The sequence below is a fragment of the Numenius arquata genome, chromosome 19, assembly GCF_964106895.1.
Source record: "Numenius arquata chromosome 19, bNumArq3.hap1.1, whole genome shotgun sequence".
NCBI lineage: Eukaryota > Metazoa > Chordata > Aves > Charadriiformes > Scolopacidae > Numenius > Numenius arquata.
The window spans coordinates 6,945,042-6,960,612 of record NC_133594.1 but is presented as its reverse complement, the minus strand read 5'-3'; the positions used below and the strand labels follow the sequence as shown (position 1 = coordinate 6,960,612).

The 15,571-nt window shown below is 62.3% G+C and overlaps 1 protein-coding gene across 1 annotated transcript; it reads left to right on the top strand.

Moving 5' to 3' along the window:
- The first annotated feature begins 532 nt into the window (after positions 1 to 532).
- Positions 533 to 14,914, top strand: FIBCD1 (fibrinogen C domain containing 1). The gene is made up of 7 exons (XM_074161087.1): positions 533 to 604; positions 5,512 to 5,988; positions 6,986 to 7,145; positions 7,901 to 8,037; positions 13,790 to 13,886; positions 14,201 to 14,380; positions 14,655 to 14,914. The coding sequence occupies exons 1-7, from the start codon at positions 533 to 535 to the stop codon at positions 14,912 to 14,914; spliced, it is 1,383 nt and encodes a 460-aa protein (XP_074017188.1).
- Positions 14,915 to 15,571: the final 657 nt, after the last annotated feature.

Below are 15,571 nucleotides of genomic sequence, written 5' to 3'. Positions count from 1 at the left end.
CACTTGCCCCCCGACCTCCTGGAACACCCCTGGACCCGCCGGCACCAACGCCTGCCTTACCTGCTGCCGCTCCTCCAGCTGTGCTTCCACATCTGGGCAGCTGCGGAGCCCAGGGACCGAAGGCGGGAGTGGGGAGCGGGGAGGGGGCTCAGATCCGGAATGACTCCGGAGCCCCTGGGGCGTCCGGGGGGGGCTCAGGGCAATGCTGGGGAGGGGCCCGGGGACAGTCCCCGGGGCATCGACCGGCGATGTCCCCGGAGCGGGGCCGGGGGAGCCCCGGGGGGAGCGGGGCGGGCGGGGAGGGAAGATCCACCCCCGTGTCCGTGTCCGTGTCCTCCCTCCCTCCCTCCCTCCTCTTCCTCCCTCCCTCCTCCTCCTCCTCCTCCGCCGCCGCCGCCGCCGCCGCCGCCCGTGCTCCCGCCGCGGCCAGCCGGGCAGCGCGGGCGGGCCGGGGGCTGCGCTGCCGGGGAGGGGGTCTGGGAGAGGTCGGGGAAAGAGGGTCTGGGTTCTTGGGCTGGAAGTTGGCGGCGCGATGGGGAACGAGCGCTGGAAAACCATGGGAGGAGCCTCGCAACTTGAGGACGGGCAGCAGGAGAAATCGCAGGTACGGGGCGGGGGGACGGGGGGGGGCAACGGGGGGCAGCGACCAGCCGGGGGTCCCCAAAGCCCCCACCGTGCCCTCCCAGCCAGCTTTTCTCCCGGTGCAGCCCGGCGGGGCGAGCTGTTGCTCCCCCCTGGGCTGCCTCCCCTCACCCCTCATCTCCCCCCTCCCCAAATATAGTTTATTTATTTGCAGCCAATGTCCCCTCAGCCCCCAGCGCTGGGGCTGCCCCTCGGCCAGGCAGCGGGTGATGCTCCGGGGCTGCCCTACACGCCTCTCCGGAACCGCTGCACGTTTCAAACTGCTTAAATAACCCTGTAGAGGGGATTTTGCCTCTCGGCTCCCTGCTGCAGCCGGAGCCATTCCTCTTGGTTCGGAGACTCCCGGCCACCTGGCCCTCTCTCAGCCTGCAGGTTGAGCCCCCCTGGTATTTTGGGGAGAGGCCGGCTTTGCGGTGGTGTGCGGCGAAGCATGGGGGGACCCGGCACGTGCAGGAGTCTGTTTGCACAGCTCACCACATGTGTGCCAGCTCCAGCACACAGGCAGCGGCCGGCTGCCCCGGCCTCCAGCCGCCCAGGGTGCCCCAGCAGGTAAGGAACCTCAAGCATGGCACCCAGAGAGCAGGCAGCACAGGTCATGGCACCCAGAGAGCAGGCAGGGCAACCGCGTGCCCCATAGCGGTGCACCCTGTGGTGCAGGCAGGGTGGGAAAGGGGTGCAGAGTATGGGCAATCATGCCTGGGAAGAGATGGGGGGGAAAGCGAGTCTCGGATGGAGCCTGCGAGTGAAGGGAAGGAGCCTGCCCTCCCTCTGCATCCCAGCTGTGGCTGTGAGACTCACTTGCCCCCATGTTTGCCACTTCCCTGTCCCCCTTCCACCCGCAGCGATGCAGGAAAGGGACTTCTGCCTGACTTCTCCCTTCTGCACATCCTTCTCTGAGCCCTCTTCTCCCCGGTCAGCCCATCCATGCTGAGTGGCTCCCTCACCCTGCTGCCCCAGACCCCCCCCGAGAGAGGAACCTCGCTCTCCTCTCCCTGTGCCGGCAGAGCTGCTCCCCCCCCTCCCAACCCCGGGTGCACAGCCCCTCCACGCAGGGGACTGAGCGGTTTGCAAAGGGGGCACAGAGTTTGTGCTGCCGCCGGTGATGGGCTCCCAGATCCCGTAACCCCCAGTGGGGCTTTTCCAGTGGGAAAACCATCCCAGCCCGCTTGTGTGCTCACCCACGGACCCGGCTCCGCTGTGATCACCATCCCTCTCCTCTCCCCGAGCCGCAAAGCGCTCCGTGCCGTAGGAACGATATCAGGCAGGCTTTGGATGCCAGAAGAGAGCAGGTACCGGGAGCGGGATTCAGTTCGTCTGCCTGCGGGGAGTGAGTGAAGTACGGCGTTAGGCTCCGGGAGGATGTGGGGAGCAGCAGGGTGCAGGGGGAGCGGCTGGGGTACAGCCCCTGCCCCAGAGTGAGCAGGGACGGGGGCTGCAGCCCTGTGTAAAGCTGAGCAGCAGCAGAGCTGGACAGGCAGGGAGGGTGGAGAGGGAGAGGGGCAGCGGAGCCGTGCAGGGCGAGCGGCTGGGATGCAAAATGAGCTGCTTGAGCAGCTCTGGAGTGAGCAATGGCTTGGGGGAAAATGGGACTGTCCCCTGCTGCCCTGAGGCTCCCTTGGGGCTGGGTGGACCCTAGCAGTAAGGTGGGGGTACCTGGACTAAAGTTTGCCCCAGCAGCTGAGCCTGATGCAAACCACAGTGTCCACCTGCCTCAGAAGAACAATCAGGGTCCTGGTTTGTACCTGGCTGGGGGGACGGCTCAGGGGCAGAGCACCCAGGGCTGCCTGCGATGGCTGCCCACCCTCCCACAGCTCAGAGCTTGCCTGGCAAGCCAGCAAAGAGCCACGGCTTTGGCAAGAGCAAAGGGCACCTCCTCTTCAAAGAGCATCTCCCACGGCAGAGCTCAGCCTCTCCCACCACTGTTCTCCATCCGCGCTCCCCGGGGTTCAGCCCATCTCTGGCTCTGCTCCGGCTGCCCCAGGGACAAGCTGGCTCTTATCCTTCCCTCCCCACAGGCTGCATCTGCCGGAGCTGCTGTCTCCCACGCCTAGCACAGCTGCTCACCTGTCCGGATGGCTGAGGAGGCTGGGGATGCTTTGGGGGGAGGGATGATGGGCACAGGGGCTGCAGGGACCCACAGCCCCAGGGTGAAAGGTAGCCCACGGGCTGCTCACACGGTGCGTCTGGGGCACCAAGGACTCAGCCCCCATGGGGCACAGTGGCCAAGCATTGAGCAACTGCCTGAGCCAGTGCCTGGAGAGCCCGGTTCAGCTTTGTATCCAGGAGGCAGCAGAGCCTCAGTTCCTGCCTGGGGCTCCCTCCCCAGCTCCAGAGTAGGTTTGCAAGTGAAGCTCCACTCGTCCTGAGCACTTCCCAGCCTTGCAGCTTCTCCTCTCCTTAGGAAGGAGTGGTTTGGAGACATCAGTACCTCCAGCCTGATGGAAGTCCCCAAGGGGACATCAGTAACCAGGGCAGCTGCCACATGGTCAACAAGGAGATGTCTTGCAGCTGCCTGAAAGCCTTGGCAAGAAGATCCAGGAGCCCAAGACCATGCAATGGAGGGCAGAAACCTCTGGAGCCACAAGGGCTGTGGCCGTGGTGGGGCAGGAGCGTGCGGCAGAGGCGTCTGCAGGGCTCCGTGCTGGGAGCTGGGCAAGCAGAGGCAGTGCTGCTGTGCCGGGGGGGACTTGGGGGAACTCACACCCCAGTTTGGAGCTTTGCTGGTGCCGCTGGCTGAGCGTTTCCCTCCTCTCCCCATCGCAGGTTGCCAGGTAACACAACCTGCCAGCAAAATGCCGTGGGACTCGTAAAGCTGCCACCGCTCGGGATCTCGCGGTCACAAGCAGAAGGGGTCACTTGCAAAAGGGATTGGCCCCTGGTTCTGGCTCCAGTTCCTGGTGCCGGCAGGCGGACAACGATACTGGGGCTCGAAGGCTGGAAAAGAGCTGGATGCAGCTCCCGGGCAGAGCTGCGGGATTTTGGTGTGTTTAAGCCCAGTTGGGATTTGTGTGGCTGGGGGAAACGGAGTATCAGCCATGCATGACTCCGCTCCTGAAACCACTAATGCTCAGATGGGTCCCTTGGCCATCACAGCCCATCTGTGTGTCCTGGCAGGCACGTTTGAGCTGGGGACATCAGTGTGGTGGGGAGCAACAGTGTGTGGGACAGGAGGGCGCAGAGCTGGGGAGCTGAAGGTGCGGCGATAGCTGGGAGAGCCATGGGGACACAGTCCCTGTTCACCCTGTGGATCCCAAACCACTCGACGCTGGCCTCTGGTCAGCAGCCATCTCTCCTGTCACTTCTCCACTCTCAGGGTGCCGAGGGGCTGGGCAGAGCCCAGGTCCTGGATGTCCATGTGAGGATGTCAGCAATGTGTATCTCCCACCTCCATCTGCCACCGTCTTGCTGCTCCCGGGTGCCACTTGTGCCCCCGAGCTGGGGCTCTGTGTCTACAAACACAGGGCAAACTCCTTGACCCTCTGCTTGCTGAGAGCTTCCCTTAACTGCCTTCGACATCTCCTTTTAATGCACACCGAGGGGCCGAGCCTGGGGCTGCCTCATTACGGAGGTCCCCACAGGGTGGCTTCCCATTCAGCCCAGTGTCATTTGCATCTCCAGTTTCACTCCGTGGGCTGGGGAGAAAACCCGGAGCATCCCCCGTGGCTGATGGGGCATCCGTGGCCCCCCGGCCCCTGGCCAGCCAGCCCTGCCGCAGCCGGGGTCACCTTAATGCAAATGGTTGCAGGAGCGTGAATGAAATGAAGGGTGCTTGAAGGAAGGTGTCACTCCAGATAGATGTGCACAGGAGGGGACAGGGCCTGGGAAATCTTTGCAGATGCAGCAATTTTCCCCTCGTTTCTGGGGAAAGTAGTCTTTGTCTCTCCGAATCTGCAGTTTTCTGGCAGCCCTGCAATTCCTTGTGACAGCCGTGGCCGGGGTCAGGGGAAAATCACAGCCTCTGTCCTGCAGGTGTAATGAGAAGGGGAGGTGGCGGGGGGGGACGGGGGGCTGATGGGGCTGGGTGGCAGTTCACTCCGTCCACACTGACAGCATTGGCACTTCTTGCTTTGCAAGGAGAAAAGGCTCTTGGTGCACACGGAGCAGCTCCTGTGGGCTGAGCCAAGGGGTCCCTGTCGTGCCAGAGCTGTCAGAGGGGCTTGGGGGGTCGGAGACCTTTCCCACAGCAACTCCCCCTCACCAGGAGGCTCTGGGATGGGCTCGAGGGCTTTGGGAGCAGCTCTGCTCCCCTCCAGCAGGCAGCAAGGGTGCAAGGGGATGGGGATGCACGGTCCCCCACACTTGGGAGATGCCCTGTGCAGTGCAGGTCCCCGCGATGCTCAGGGCAACGTGGCCCCAGCGTCAACCCACAGCCTCCCCTTACTGCCAGGGACAGCCCCTGCCCTACCTCACCTCCTTGCTTTCCCTGCTCCGGGGGACACAGGGGATATCCCTTTTTTCCCCTTTTTCTCCCCGTATTTGTGCCCAGGGCAGCACGGAGCCCTGCATGCACCTCCCAGGGGCTGCTCCGGTGGAGTATCACCGCCTTAAATAAAACATGCCAGCGGGAGCAGGCGGCCGCCGCGCATTCGCTCTCTTTATTATTTCATACCTCTGGCTCCCGGGTGGGTTTAGCTGCTTTGCTCTCTGAGCGCTCGCCCATGGCCTCTGTGTCCCTGGCAGAACCGCAGGGCTCCCCGAGGTCCTCGCATCCCCTCCTCTGCCACCACCCCCGTGTCCAACATCGCCTCCCTCATTGCTAGACCCCCTCCCCGCAAAGCTCGTGAGGCTTTGAACCCACCTCTCGGATGAAGGGGAGCGGGATGGGTCTGTCCGGATGGGTCCCAACGGTGTCCGTCTCTCTGCCTGCAGAGGATGAGCTGCGGGTACATCCTGTGCACTGTCCTGCTCTCGGTGGCCGTCCTCCTGGCGGTAACGGTCACGGGGGCCATCCTCTTCATGAACCACTACCACACGCCCGTCACCGAGTCGCCCCCCGTCATCAGCACCAACCCCGAGGAAGCCAACGCGCTGGTCACCATCGAGAAAGCCGACAGCTCCCGCATCAACATCTTCATCGACCCCAACTGCCCCGATGCCACAGGCACCTTCGGGCGCCTGGAGGGGCTGCAGACCTCCCTGCTGCGCGCCGTCACCGACCACGATGCCGAGACCAAGGCCACCAAGAGCCAGCAGAAGGCCCTGCTGGTCACGGTGGCGGATGAGGTGGCCAAGCTGCTGACACATGCTGTGCAGCTGCGCGCCGACTGCGATGGGCTCAAGAAGGGGCACAGCGCCATGGGGCAGGAGCTCAGCGCCCTGCAGGGAGAGCAGGGCAGGCTCATCCAGGTGAGACAGGGTGCTGCACGGTGCTCCTTGGGGACAGAACCCCCCTGTCCTCATGTCTCTGGGGGCATAGCCACTTGCAGCCCCTGCCCATGGTGTTCAGGGGAGACCTCCAGCAGCAAGAGCTGAGGTTTAAGGCGGGTGCTTGAGAATTGCAAGTTAGGAAGCACAACTTCAGCTCCAGCTCATCAGTTGTCTGTGTCTCGCTGCCCAAACCACCCCGGTGCCAGTGAGCCAGCTGTGCAGCCTCCCACATTGTGGGTTTCCCAGCTCCAGGTCCAGTTTGGGAGCTCCAAGCAGAGCTGAGCATGGCAGAAGACCATCCCAAGGGCGGTCCATGCAGCAATCAACCTCCCCCTGCTTATTTACAGTCCCCAAAATTTCCCAGCTGATGAGCTGTGTTGAAGCACTCACCTGGGTGTGCCGGGGGTCTGCTGGGCTTTGTAGCAAGACCCAGGGCATGGCTGGATTCTTGGTTCTGTGCCCAGTCCTCCCGGTGCTCGTCTCCCTCCGGCCGGAGCTCCTCCATTCCTGCTGCTTTGCTTCGCTCCCCACCCTGCTGCTCTGCCACCGCCACCCCGTGTCACTCGCCCGGCCTGGGTCACCTCGGGGGACAGTGAAGAGCCAGCGGTTGTCTCAGGACACAGCTATTCCTGCCACCTCCGCGATCCTGTCCCTTGCCCAGAGATGCTCTTTATCCCACGGGGTGGCGGCACCGACGCACCCAAGTTGGGGGATTTCTCAGCCCAGGTGGCAATGGGTGCTATCTGGACCCTGACCCGGGGTCAGAAGGCACCAGAGATGGCATGTGGCATCTGCTGTGGCTTTTCTGTCCCCACCCGGTCCCCACCAGCCTGTACCCAGGACTGCTGCCTGCAGACACTTGGGGAGCCGTGGGAACAGGCAGAGCATCCTCATGGTGGGGTGGTCAAGGGGCTGGTGGGTGGAAGGGGTTTAACCATGTTTAACCTTGTCCCCTCCATGTGTCCCCTGCCCACAGCTGCTCTCAGAGAGCCAGACCAACATGGCTCGGCTGGTAAGCTCCGTCAGCGATGTCCTCGACACGCTGCAGAAGGACCGTGGTGGTGCCCGGCCCCGGCTCAAGGCCGACCTGCAGCGAGCGCCGGCCAGGGGAGCGCGTCCCCGGGGCTGCTCCAACGGTAAGACAGCATCCCCTCGGTCCCTGGGAGAGGGATGCACCTGAGGATGCTCTCGGCAGGTCTCTGCCTAAGAAGAAGGGAGGGAGAAAACCACCTGAGATGGGGGAAAACAGCCTGGAGAATGGATTTAATACAGTGAGGGGGCTGGCAAGAAGATGGGGGAGGTGGAGCAGGAGGGAGATGGAAAGTTGTGTCCTAGAAGGGGTTTTCTCACCATGTAGCCCCTAGTCGTCCTTAAAGCAGCCTGCAAAGCCAGCACAAAAGCCACCTCGCACCCCTGCAGACCCACCCGGTCTCCACGCAGGTGTACCTGGGACAAAAGCAGAGCAAGAAGCACCCATTCGCCTTCCTTCGGGTGCAGAGGGCAGCGCTGCACAGGACTGGGAGTAAACAGTCACATTCATCATCATTTGGTTAAGATGAAGCTGAGTAAGACTGTCCCGGGGCTGGGAGCACATGCCCACACTCCCTGCAGCTCCCCCCGGACATCAGCTCCCTCCCCCTCAGCTGGGTCCCAGCCTGCCCTTGCCGTCACACGGGGACATGGGGTCGGTCCCCGCCGGCTGCCCCGGCCCCCGGGCACCGCTCACCCTGAGCATCGGAGGAGAGTAGAGGGAAAGAGCAAGGCAGCGCCGAGCCGCCAACTAGAGCTGGCAGCAAGGTTGAGAGCCTGAAAGAAATGGCAAGACATTAAATTAGATCATTAATTAACCAGCTTTCCTCTCGTCCCACCCCATCCCAATGCCATGCTGCAGGCTCCCGGCCCCGAGACTGCTTTGACATCTATGTGAGCGGACAGCAAGAGGATGGGATTTACTCCATCTTCCCCACGCACTATCCCTCTGGCTTCCAGGTCTACTGTGACATGACGACCGACGGGGGTGGCTGGACGGTGAGCTGCTGCTGTGTTGGGGGCCACTGGGTAATGCCACCCCCAGCCACAGGCTGTCCCCGTGCTGGGATGCCAGTGGTGGGAGACGTCACTCTTGGTGCTTGGATGTGTCATCGGGGTGGGGGATAAACGCTAATGGGGTCTGGCGGTGCACAGGGTGCCCGCTCCTGCAAGGAAGGGAGCAAACAGGCTTGTTGGCATTACCCGGAGCCCAGAAACCCTGTCCTGGAGCCCAGCAGCCCTGTCCCGGGCTTGGGGAGATCGGCTGGAGCTGGAGGGTGGTTTCATGCAGGGAGCCGGATGCCATGGCTGGAGTTCATCCTTCTCGGTGGGGATGGTGCATGGCACAGCTGCAGTTGTGCCATAGGGTGAATGGCTGAGCTTTGTCCCATCCTCGTGGTCCCAGTGAGCTGGGGCTGGGGATGGACCCCAAACCCAGCCCGTTTCGCCTCATAACGCAGGGGTGCCTGGGGCGCCTGTGATGCTGTGCTGATTCACTCGCTCCCCGGCCGCCCTGTCCGATTCGCTTTGCCGTGGCGGCTGCAACAGCCCCGTAATCACAGTAATGGGGGCAGGGAGCGGAGGGGACAGGGGGACACGGCACTGGCAGCCCCAAGCCCAGAGATCCCCCTCACCTTGGCGGCCCCTTGGGTGCAAGCAGCCCCTGCCCAGGAGGGCATTGCTCAGGGTGCCAGCAGGGCAGCGAGGGGGTCCCCATGGAGGTGGCGGGGGGTTCACCAGGACAGGAGGGGGGGCAGGCAGCCTCTCCCCTGAGGACATGCTGGGTGAGCAGAGCCGAGCCAGCCAGCGCCCCTCCAGCTGGGTGCTGCAGGAGACAAATCCCCACGATCTGATTCCCCTAAGCAGCTTTGAACAGTGCCAGGAGGGAGCTTAGCCCCCCTGCCCTTGGGGGGCCGATGAGCCTTCGGCCTCAGTCTGTCCAGAGCCCACCCTGAGCAGGAGCAACCTGTCATGCACAGGTTGGTACCAGCAGCTCCAGCAGGGAAACTGAGGCACAGCGCAGCCCCAGGGACCCTAGCTCCTGGGAGGGGGTCACAGAGGGAAAAGGAGGGGCCCTGCTTGCTCCCCAGGGTGAGGAGGGTCCTTGCAAACCCCATGCACAGCCTCTGCCAGCCCCAGCCATGCTCCAGCGCTGCCTGAAGAGCAGCCCAAGGTGATTAGCGAGACACTCAGAGGCTTATTTAAAGCTGCTGCAGCCGGGAGGGCTTGGGCTGAGGAGGGGGCGAAGCAAATGATTCTACGCCCAGCAGCACTGTGGGGGCTGGCACAGCGCTGCCTGCACCACCCTGGTTCTGCCATGCCCTGACCCAGGCAGAGGAGCCAAAACAAGTCCCAAATCCCAGCATTCCGGAGATGGGTGCATCCAGAGCAGGGCCAAGGGTGCTTGTCCCAGGCTCCCATTTCTTGGGGCTGCTCTGCAGAGTGCTGGCTCCTGAACATACCGCCAGTCCCTCAGGGTGCAGGGGGTGTCTCAGCCATCTCCTGTAGGGCTGAGAAGGTCTGCTTGGGGCTCTAGGTAAGCCATGGCACGGCTGGGCACCATGGTGGAGAGCCTGGGAAATTTCCCTCCCCTCCTCCTCCTCCTCTGGAGCGATTACTCCTGACATTTGGGCTTATTTGCATGTGGGTGGGTGGGTGGAAGTGATAGCAGCAGCTGAATCAATTTTGACTGGGGAGCTTGGGAGCTGCTGAGCTAAACCTTAGCCTGCATGGTTGGCTTAGAGACCATAGGGAGAAGAGCCACCCCAATGCCCTGTTGGGGAGAAACCCGGCTGCGGTTGCTCACTGGGTGCTGCTCAGCACCTTCTTGTCCCCAAGGTGTGATCTGTGGTGTCACCCTGTCCCCTTGCCAGAGGCAGAGGGGGTTGTTCCCTGGTTGTTCCCTATGCCCTTCTTTCAGGAAGGCACTTGTTGGACCAAAGCCTCTCTTCTCCGTGGTGGCCGCATCCAGCCCGGGGCAGCCACAGGCTCCTGCACTGAGCACATGATTACAGCTCTGGGGCCGTTTGCTGCCTGTTCTGCGTTGTCGAAAAGCAGAAATCTGGCACAGAGGGCAGCCAGCATTGGCATCCATGCAGGGCAGGGTGGCAGGAAGGTGAAGAAATATGGGAGGGAAGAGCTAGAGAGCTCCCAGCACAACCCCCTAGTGTGTTTTGTTCCCTCCTTGGTCCAGCCCAGCTGTCTGGGACGTGGGACTGGGTCGATGCTCGCCAGCGCCAACGGGAGCATCCTCGTCCTGCTCTCAGTACCGACTTTAATTGCAGCAACTCCCCCCGGTGACCCGAGCCTCACGGCAGTACCGGGCTGCAGCCGTGTAATTGCCCAGCCTGACCCCAACCCCCACTTTGACACTCACCTCCAGCATGTTATTAAAGTAATAACGAGGTGGGGGAGGCTCAGCATCCCGGGAGGCCTGAAAAAGTTGCCTCTTCACGTGCTGTTGTCTTGGGAAGTCTTTGCAAACGCCCTGTGTTCCTCCCAGTGCCCCCAAGCCTCCATCGCTGCCCAGATGGGGCAAAGCCCCCCGGGATCAGCATCTCAGCCCCATAAGCGATGGTGCCACGACAGCTCTGGCCACATCAGCATCATTTTTCCGTGTACAGTGTGTAGTGGGAAGTGGTGGGAAAGCCAAAGGATGCAGAAGAAAAGGCTGTGCTGGCAGGACGAGGGCCGTGGTGATGTTAAGTGACAGCTTCCAGCTTCACGGGCACCTGCCGCGCTGGGGATGCTGAGGGGGATGGTGCCCAGCCTGCTCATCACCCACCGGAGGGGTCCCGGCGTGGGCTGGGGGGGTTTGAGCAGACACTGATGCATTTACACACGGGCTGGGGCAAGCCAAAGGCAGCGGGCGAGACGAGCCCGGGGAAATGCATGCCGTTTCCAAAAGATGTGATTTATGTGTCGCCACGAACAGGGATGAGACACTTCTGCTGGTGGGGACAGGCAGAAGTCACTGGGTCCCTGGGATGGCCAGCGCTGCCGGTGGGGATGGTTGCAGGCTGTCACACGGGATTGGCACTTCCCAGGGACCGGCTCCTGCGATGCTCCCAGTTTATCTTCTCCGTGGCTGAACCCAAAGATGGTCTCCCTGCTGTGATGGGGCTCAGAGGAACGCCGTGGGGCTGGGGCTATGGGGGGGCCGTGCCACAGCTGCCAAAAATGTGACCAGGAGCTGGAGCACTGCGGTAGCAGAGAAGTGATGGCCGAGCATCTTCCCAGGCTGTGGCTATGGTGGGGTTTTGAGCCCGTTGGGGGCTTGGTGGGGTCTGGTATCAGGGGGCTGCAGCGAGAGGGAGCACAGTCCTCCCTTGCCACCAACGCCGCCATAGGCACGAGCTGGCGCTCCTGCTTCTCTCTGGTTTTAACCCATTTTTCTGGGTTGGTGCTTTTGCAGGATCCTGCCCTGCGAGCTCAGCGTGACCAGGGAAGGCAGAGAGCAAGGGAGATAAATATTTCAGCCTTGCCTTTAAAGAAGGGAAGGAAATCCTTTTTGCTTAAGAGGGGGTGATGCATATTTGATGAGAAGGAAAAGAGCAACGAGGCAGGGCTGGGAGTGGGCGGCGAGGCTGCGGGTCACCGATGCAGGCAGCATCCCGGTACAGGCAGCATCCCAGTACAGGCAGCATCCCAGTGCAGGGGTGAGGAGGAGGCTCCCATGTCCTCACCTGCACACAAGTGAAGCATGAGGAGGGACTGTGTACGAGAGATGATGAAAATGGAGCAGGAGACCCAGGAGGACACAGGACCTCCAGTGCCCACCAGTCCTTCCAATTCGGTTTCCAGCCCCTCGGGGACAAGCCTGGTAGGCAGCAGGGCACCGAGGGCTCCTTTGGTGCTCGGGGTGATTGCCAAGCCATGCCGAGGCTCAGCCAATGGAGACGTGTCCCACACGCTTCCCTGGGCACCGCTCAGGCAATTGGCCTATTTACAACCCTGGGTCAAAGCCGATTAAGAGGGAGCATTGGTGCTGCCTCTGCCGCCTTCCACGCCCGGCAGCGCCGGAGCCGACTTTGTCCGGGGAAAATCAGCTTCAGGCCCCCGTCCAGCCGTGCCATCCCCCTCTCCCAGCAAGCCTGAAGAAAGCCCCTTTAAACGGGCTTAACCGCAGCTTCTCAAGTGCTCAACGCAGGGATAAAAATTAAGGCTCTAATTCTAGAAGGTAAGTACAGCAGGATCAGAGCTGTGCCGTGCTGAGGAGCGCGCCGCAGCAGGTGCTGGGCATCCCCAGCCCCAAAAGTGCCCGTCTGGTGAAGGGCAAATTGGTGTGAAACTCATGAGCTGGGTCTCCTCGCATGCTGGGATGAAACCCTGGCAGGAGCAGCCTTGGGGAGGCTGTGAAGGAACATCCCTGTGGTGGAGCGAAGCACAGAGGCTTCCCGGCCGGCACTGGGGCTCGGTGGCATTGCCCGAGCCTGGGATGCTGGAATCGGGTGATTGGGCTCGGTGGCACAGCCCAGCCCCAAAACCAGGGTGCTCTGGCCCCTTGGCTGCCAGCACATGGGGTGGCTGTTCCTAAATCACCCAGCGCCCCATCCCCTCCCTGCCACGGCCACGGGAGCGCGGTGCTTGGTGACAATCGGGCAGGCTGGCTCAGCCAAGTTTAATGCAATTAATCCAGGGCTGGAGGCTTAATTAAGTTCAAATGGTCGGACACAGAGCAGCATTTTCTGGATCATTGTCAATAAATCAAACCCAAAACTACGGATAAAGGGGGATGAAACACACAAGGGCATGCCATGCCAATGAGCAGATGGGAGAGGAAAAGGGAAAGGCTCCAAGGAGAAAAGCCGGGCTGAGCCCCGGGGATCTGGCTGGGATCTTGGGGCTCTGCAGGAGTCGGGGCGGTTGGTGCCCCACAGTTAATTTCTGTGAGAAACTAATGAGGCTGTCGCAGGAACGATATCTGATAACGGGGTGGCTGCCCAGGAGAGAGCGGGAACTGGGGGGTTTTACAGGGCACCGAGCATCCCGCCATTAGGGCAGATTTAGATTAGATATAGATTAGATTAGATATTAGGGAGAAATTCTTTGAGGGTGGTAGGACCCTGGCCCAAGATGCCCAGAGAAGCTGTGGCTGCCCCATCCCTGGAGGGGTTCAAGGCCAGGCTGGATGGGGCTTTGAGCAACCTGGTCTGGTGGGAGGTGTCCCTGCCCAGGGCAGGGGAGTGGAACTGGATGATCTTTAAGGTCCCTTCCAACCCAAACCATTCTATGATTTGCAGGATGGCTTGGACTGAACTGGGCTGCACATGCTGCAGGGACAGACCTTGAGTCATGCTGTCATTCTGTCTGTCCATCTGTCCATCCATCCCTCCGCTCTCGCCTGCAATGGCAGAGCCCAGGCTGTTTCCCGCACGCAGCCTGGAGCCAGGCGCGGGGTGCCCACCCCTCCCGGGGGCACCGGCCACCTTCCCGCAGGAACACGCCACGGGTTTCCTGAGCTCCGCTCCCATTTGCAGGTGGAGGATCCAGTGAAGTGTTTTATCTGAACCGATTCATCCGTTCCCCGGGAGCCTGATCTGGCATTTCCCTGGGGACCTGCTCGCCAGCATCCCTATGTAATTACTGATTTGAAAGGCCCAGTTTACAAGGGGGTTGTAATTACTAATTTGCACCCACGTCTAATAAGGGGGTGGCAGGGAGGGGTGGGCAGCATGGTGGGGAGCAAGGGGGGCTGCTTGGACTATCCAGGCTCGGAGCAGTCCCACGACTGACATGTCTCCCTCCCCAGGTGTTTCAGCGGCGCGAGGACGGCTCCGTGAACTTTTTCCGTGGCTGGGAAGCCTACCGGGACGGCTTCGGGAAGCTGACAGGAGAGCACTGGTTAGGTGTGTGGGGCCGGCAAAGCCTGCCCCCCCAACCCCAGGGCGTCCGGGTTTTCCTTTGGGACACCGAGACCCCCCTGGCCAGCACTTACATCGTAGGAGTGACGGCCCGGGCAGGCGGGGGGGGGGGACCAGGTGGCTGCACAGGGAAGCCATGGGGATGTTTTCCCCCAAGCCCTTGGCTGTGCAGCAATAACAGAGCCGGGGCTGGAGGGTGGGAACGGCTCCCCGTCCCACCCTGCAACCCCCTCCCCAGGGACCCCCAGCCACCCCGTCCCTGCTGGGGTCCCTGCACTCACCCCCTGCCTCCACCGCAGGGCTGAAGCGGATCCACATGCTGACGGTGCAGGGCAGCTACGAGCTCCGCATCGACCTGGAGGACTTCGACAACGGCACCGCCTTCGCCCACTATGGCAGCTTCGGCGTGGGGCTCTTCTCTGTCGATCCTGAGGAGGACGGGTACCCTGTCTCCATCGCCGACTACTCAGGGACAGCAGGTAGGGTGGCAGGGCAGGGCGACACACGTGGTCCCATGAGGCAGGGGGAGCCCACAACCACCAGACTCCCTCACTGGGGTCTTGGCAGCCTCCTCTGGCAGTGGAGCTGGAGGCAGGAGAGGAGCTGCAGCCAGGCGTTTGGAGGGTGGGTGATCCCAAGTGCCCTGTACATCACCAAAAGTGCCTCATTGGGGTGTCCAGGGGAGCCCCCCAGGGTGGGAGACAGCCTGAGGGGCAGGAAGGGCCCATCATGGCTCCTTTTCCCCCATGGCAGGCGACTCCTTCCTGAAGCACAACGGGATGAAGTTCACCACCAAGGACCTGGACAACGATCACTCAGAGAACAACTGCGCGGCTTTCTACCACGGCGCCTGGTGGTACCGCAACTGTCACACCTCCAACCTCAACGGGCAGTACCTCAAAGGCCACCACAGCTCCTACGCCGATGGCATCGAGTGGTCCTCCTGGACCGGCTGGCAGTACTCCCTCAAGTTCACTGAGATGAAGATCCGGCCTGTCCGGGAGGAGAATTAGCTGGATGGCATGAGTCCCCCCACCCTATGCCTAGCCCCCTGCCCTTCCCCACCACCTCAGAGCCCCGTCCCCCCAACTACCATCCTCCCCGAGGGCTGGCCCATCTTCGAGGTGCCCCTGGGGAGCACCTGCCCCCAGCAAGGGGGGATTTAGCTCCTGGGCACCCGCGGACATCACTGGACCTTTGCCTCCTCCCGCCACAGCTCCCCTGCAGCCCAAATGGGTCTCCTGGCCAGAGCGTGACCCACGGCTGGTGCTCACTGCTGGGGGGATTTGGGGAGCGGGGATTTGGGGAGCTGTGCCCAGCAGTGTCTGGCAAGGAAGGGAAGGGGCTGCCTGGAGGGAGGGAGGGAGGGAGGGAGGGAGGGAGGGATGCAGCAGCCCGGGAAGCCTGGGCACCTCCGCTCATCTCCACTTTGGGCATGGACACCCGGCCATGGCCTGGCCGAGCCAGCAAGGGACTGGCAGACCCTGGGGAGCCCCCGAGCCCTGCAGAGCCCCTGGGACAGGAATGGGGCTGCTGCTCCACGGCTCCAGCTCGCCGCATGGTGCTGCTGGGGATGGGGAGGGCTCGGCAAGGTTACAGCCCATGCAAACGCCTGACCGGGCCAGTGATTCCTTCTCCGGTCTGCAAAATGCTCGCCTCTCCCCCCTGCA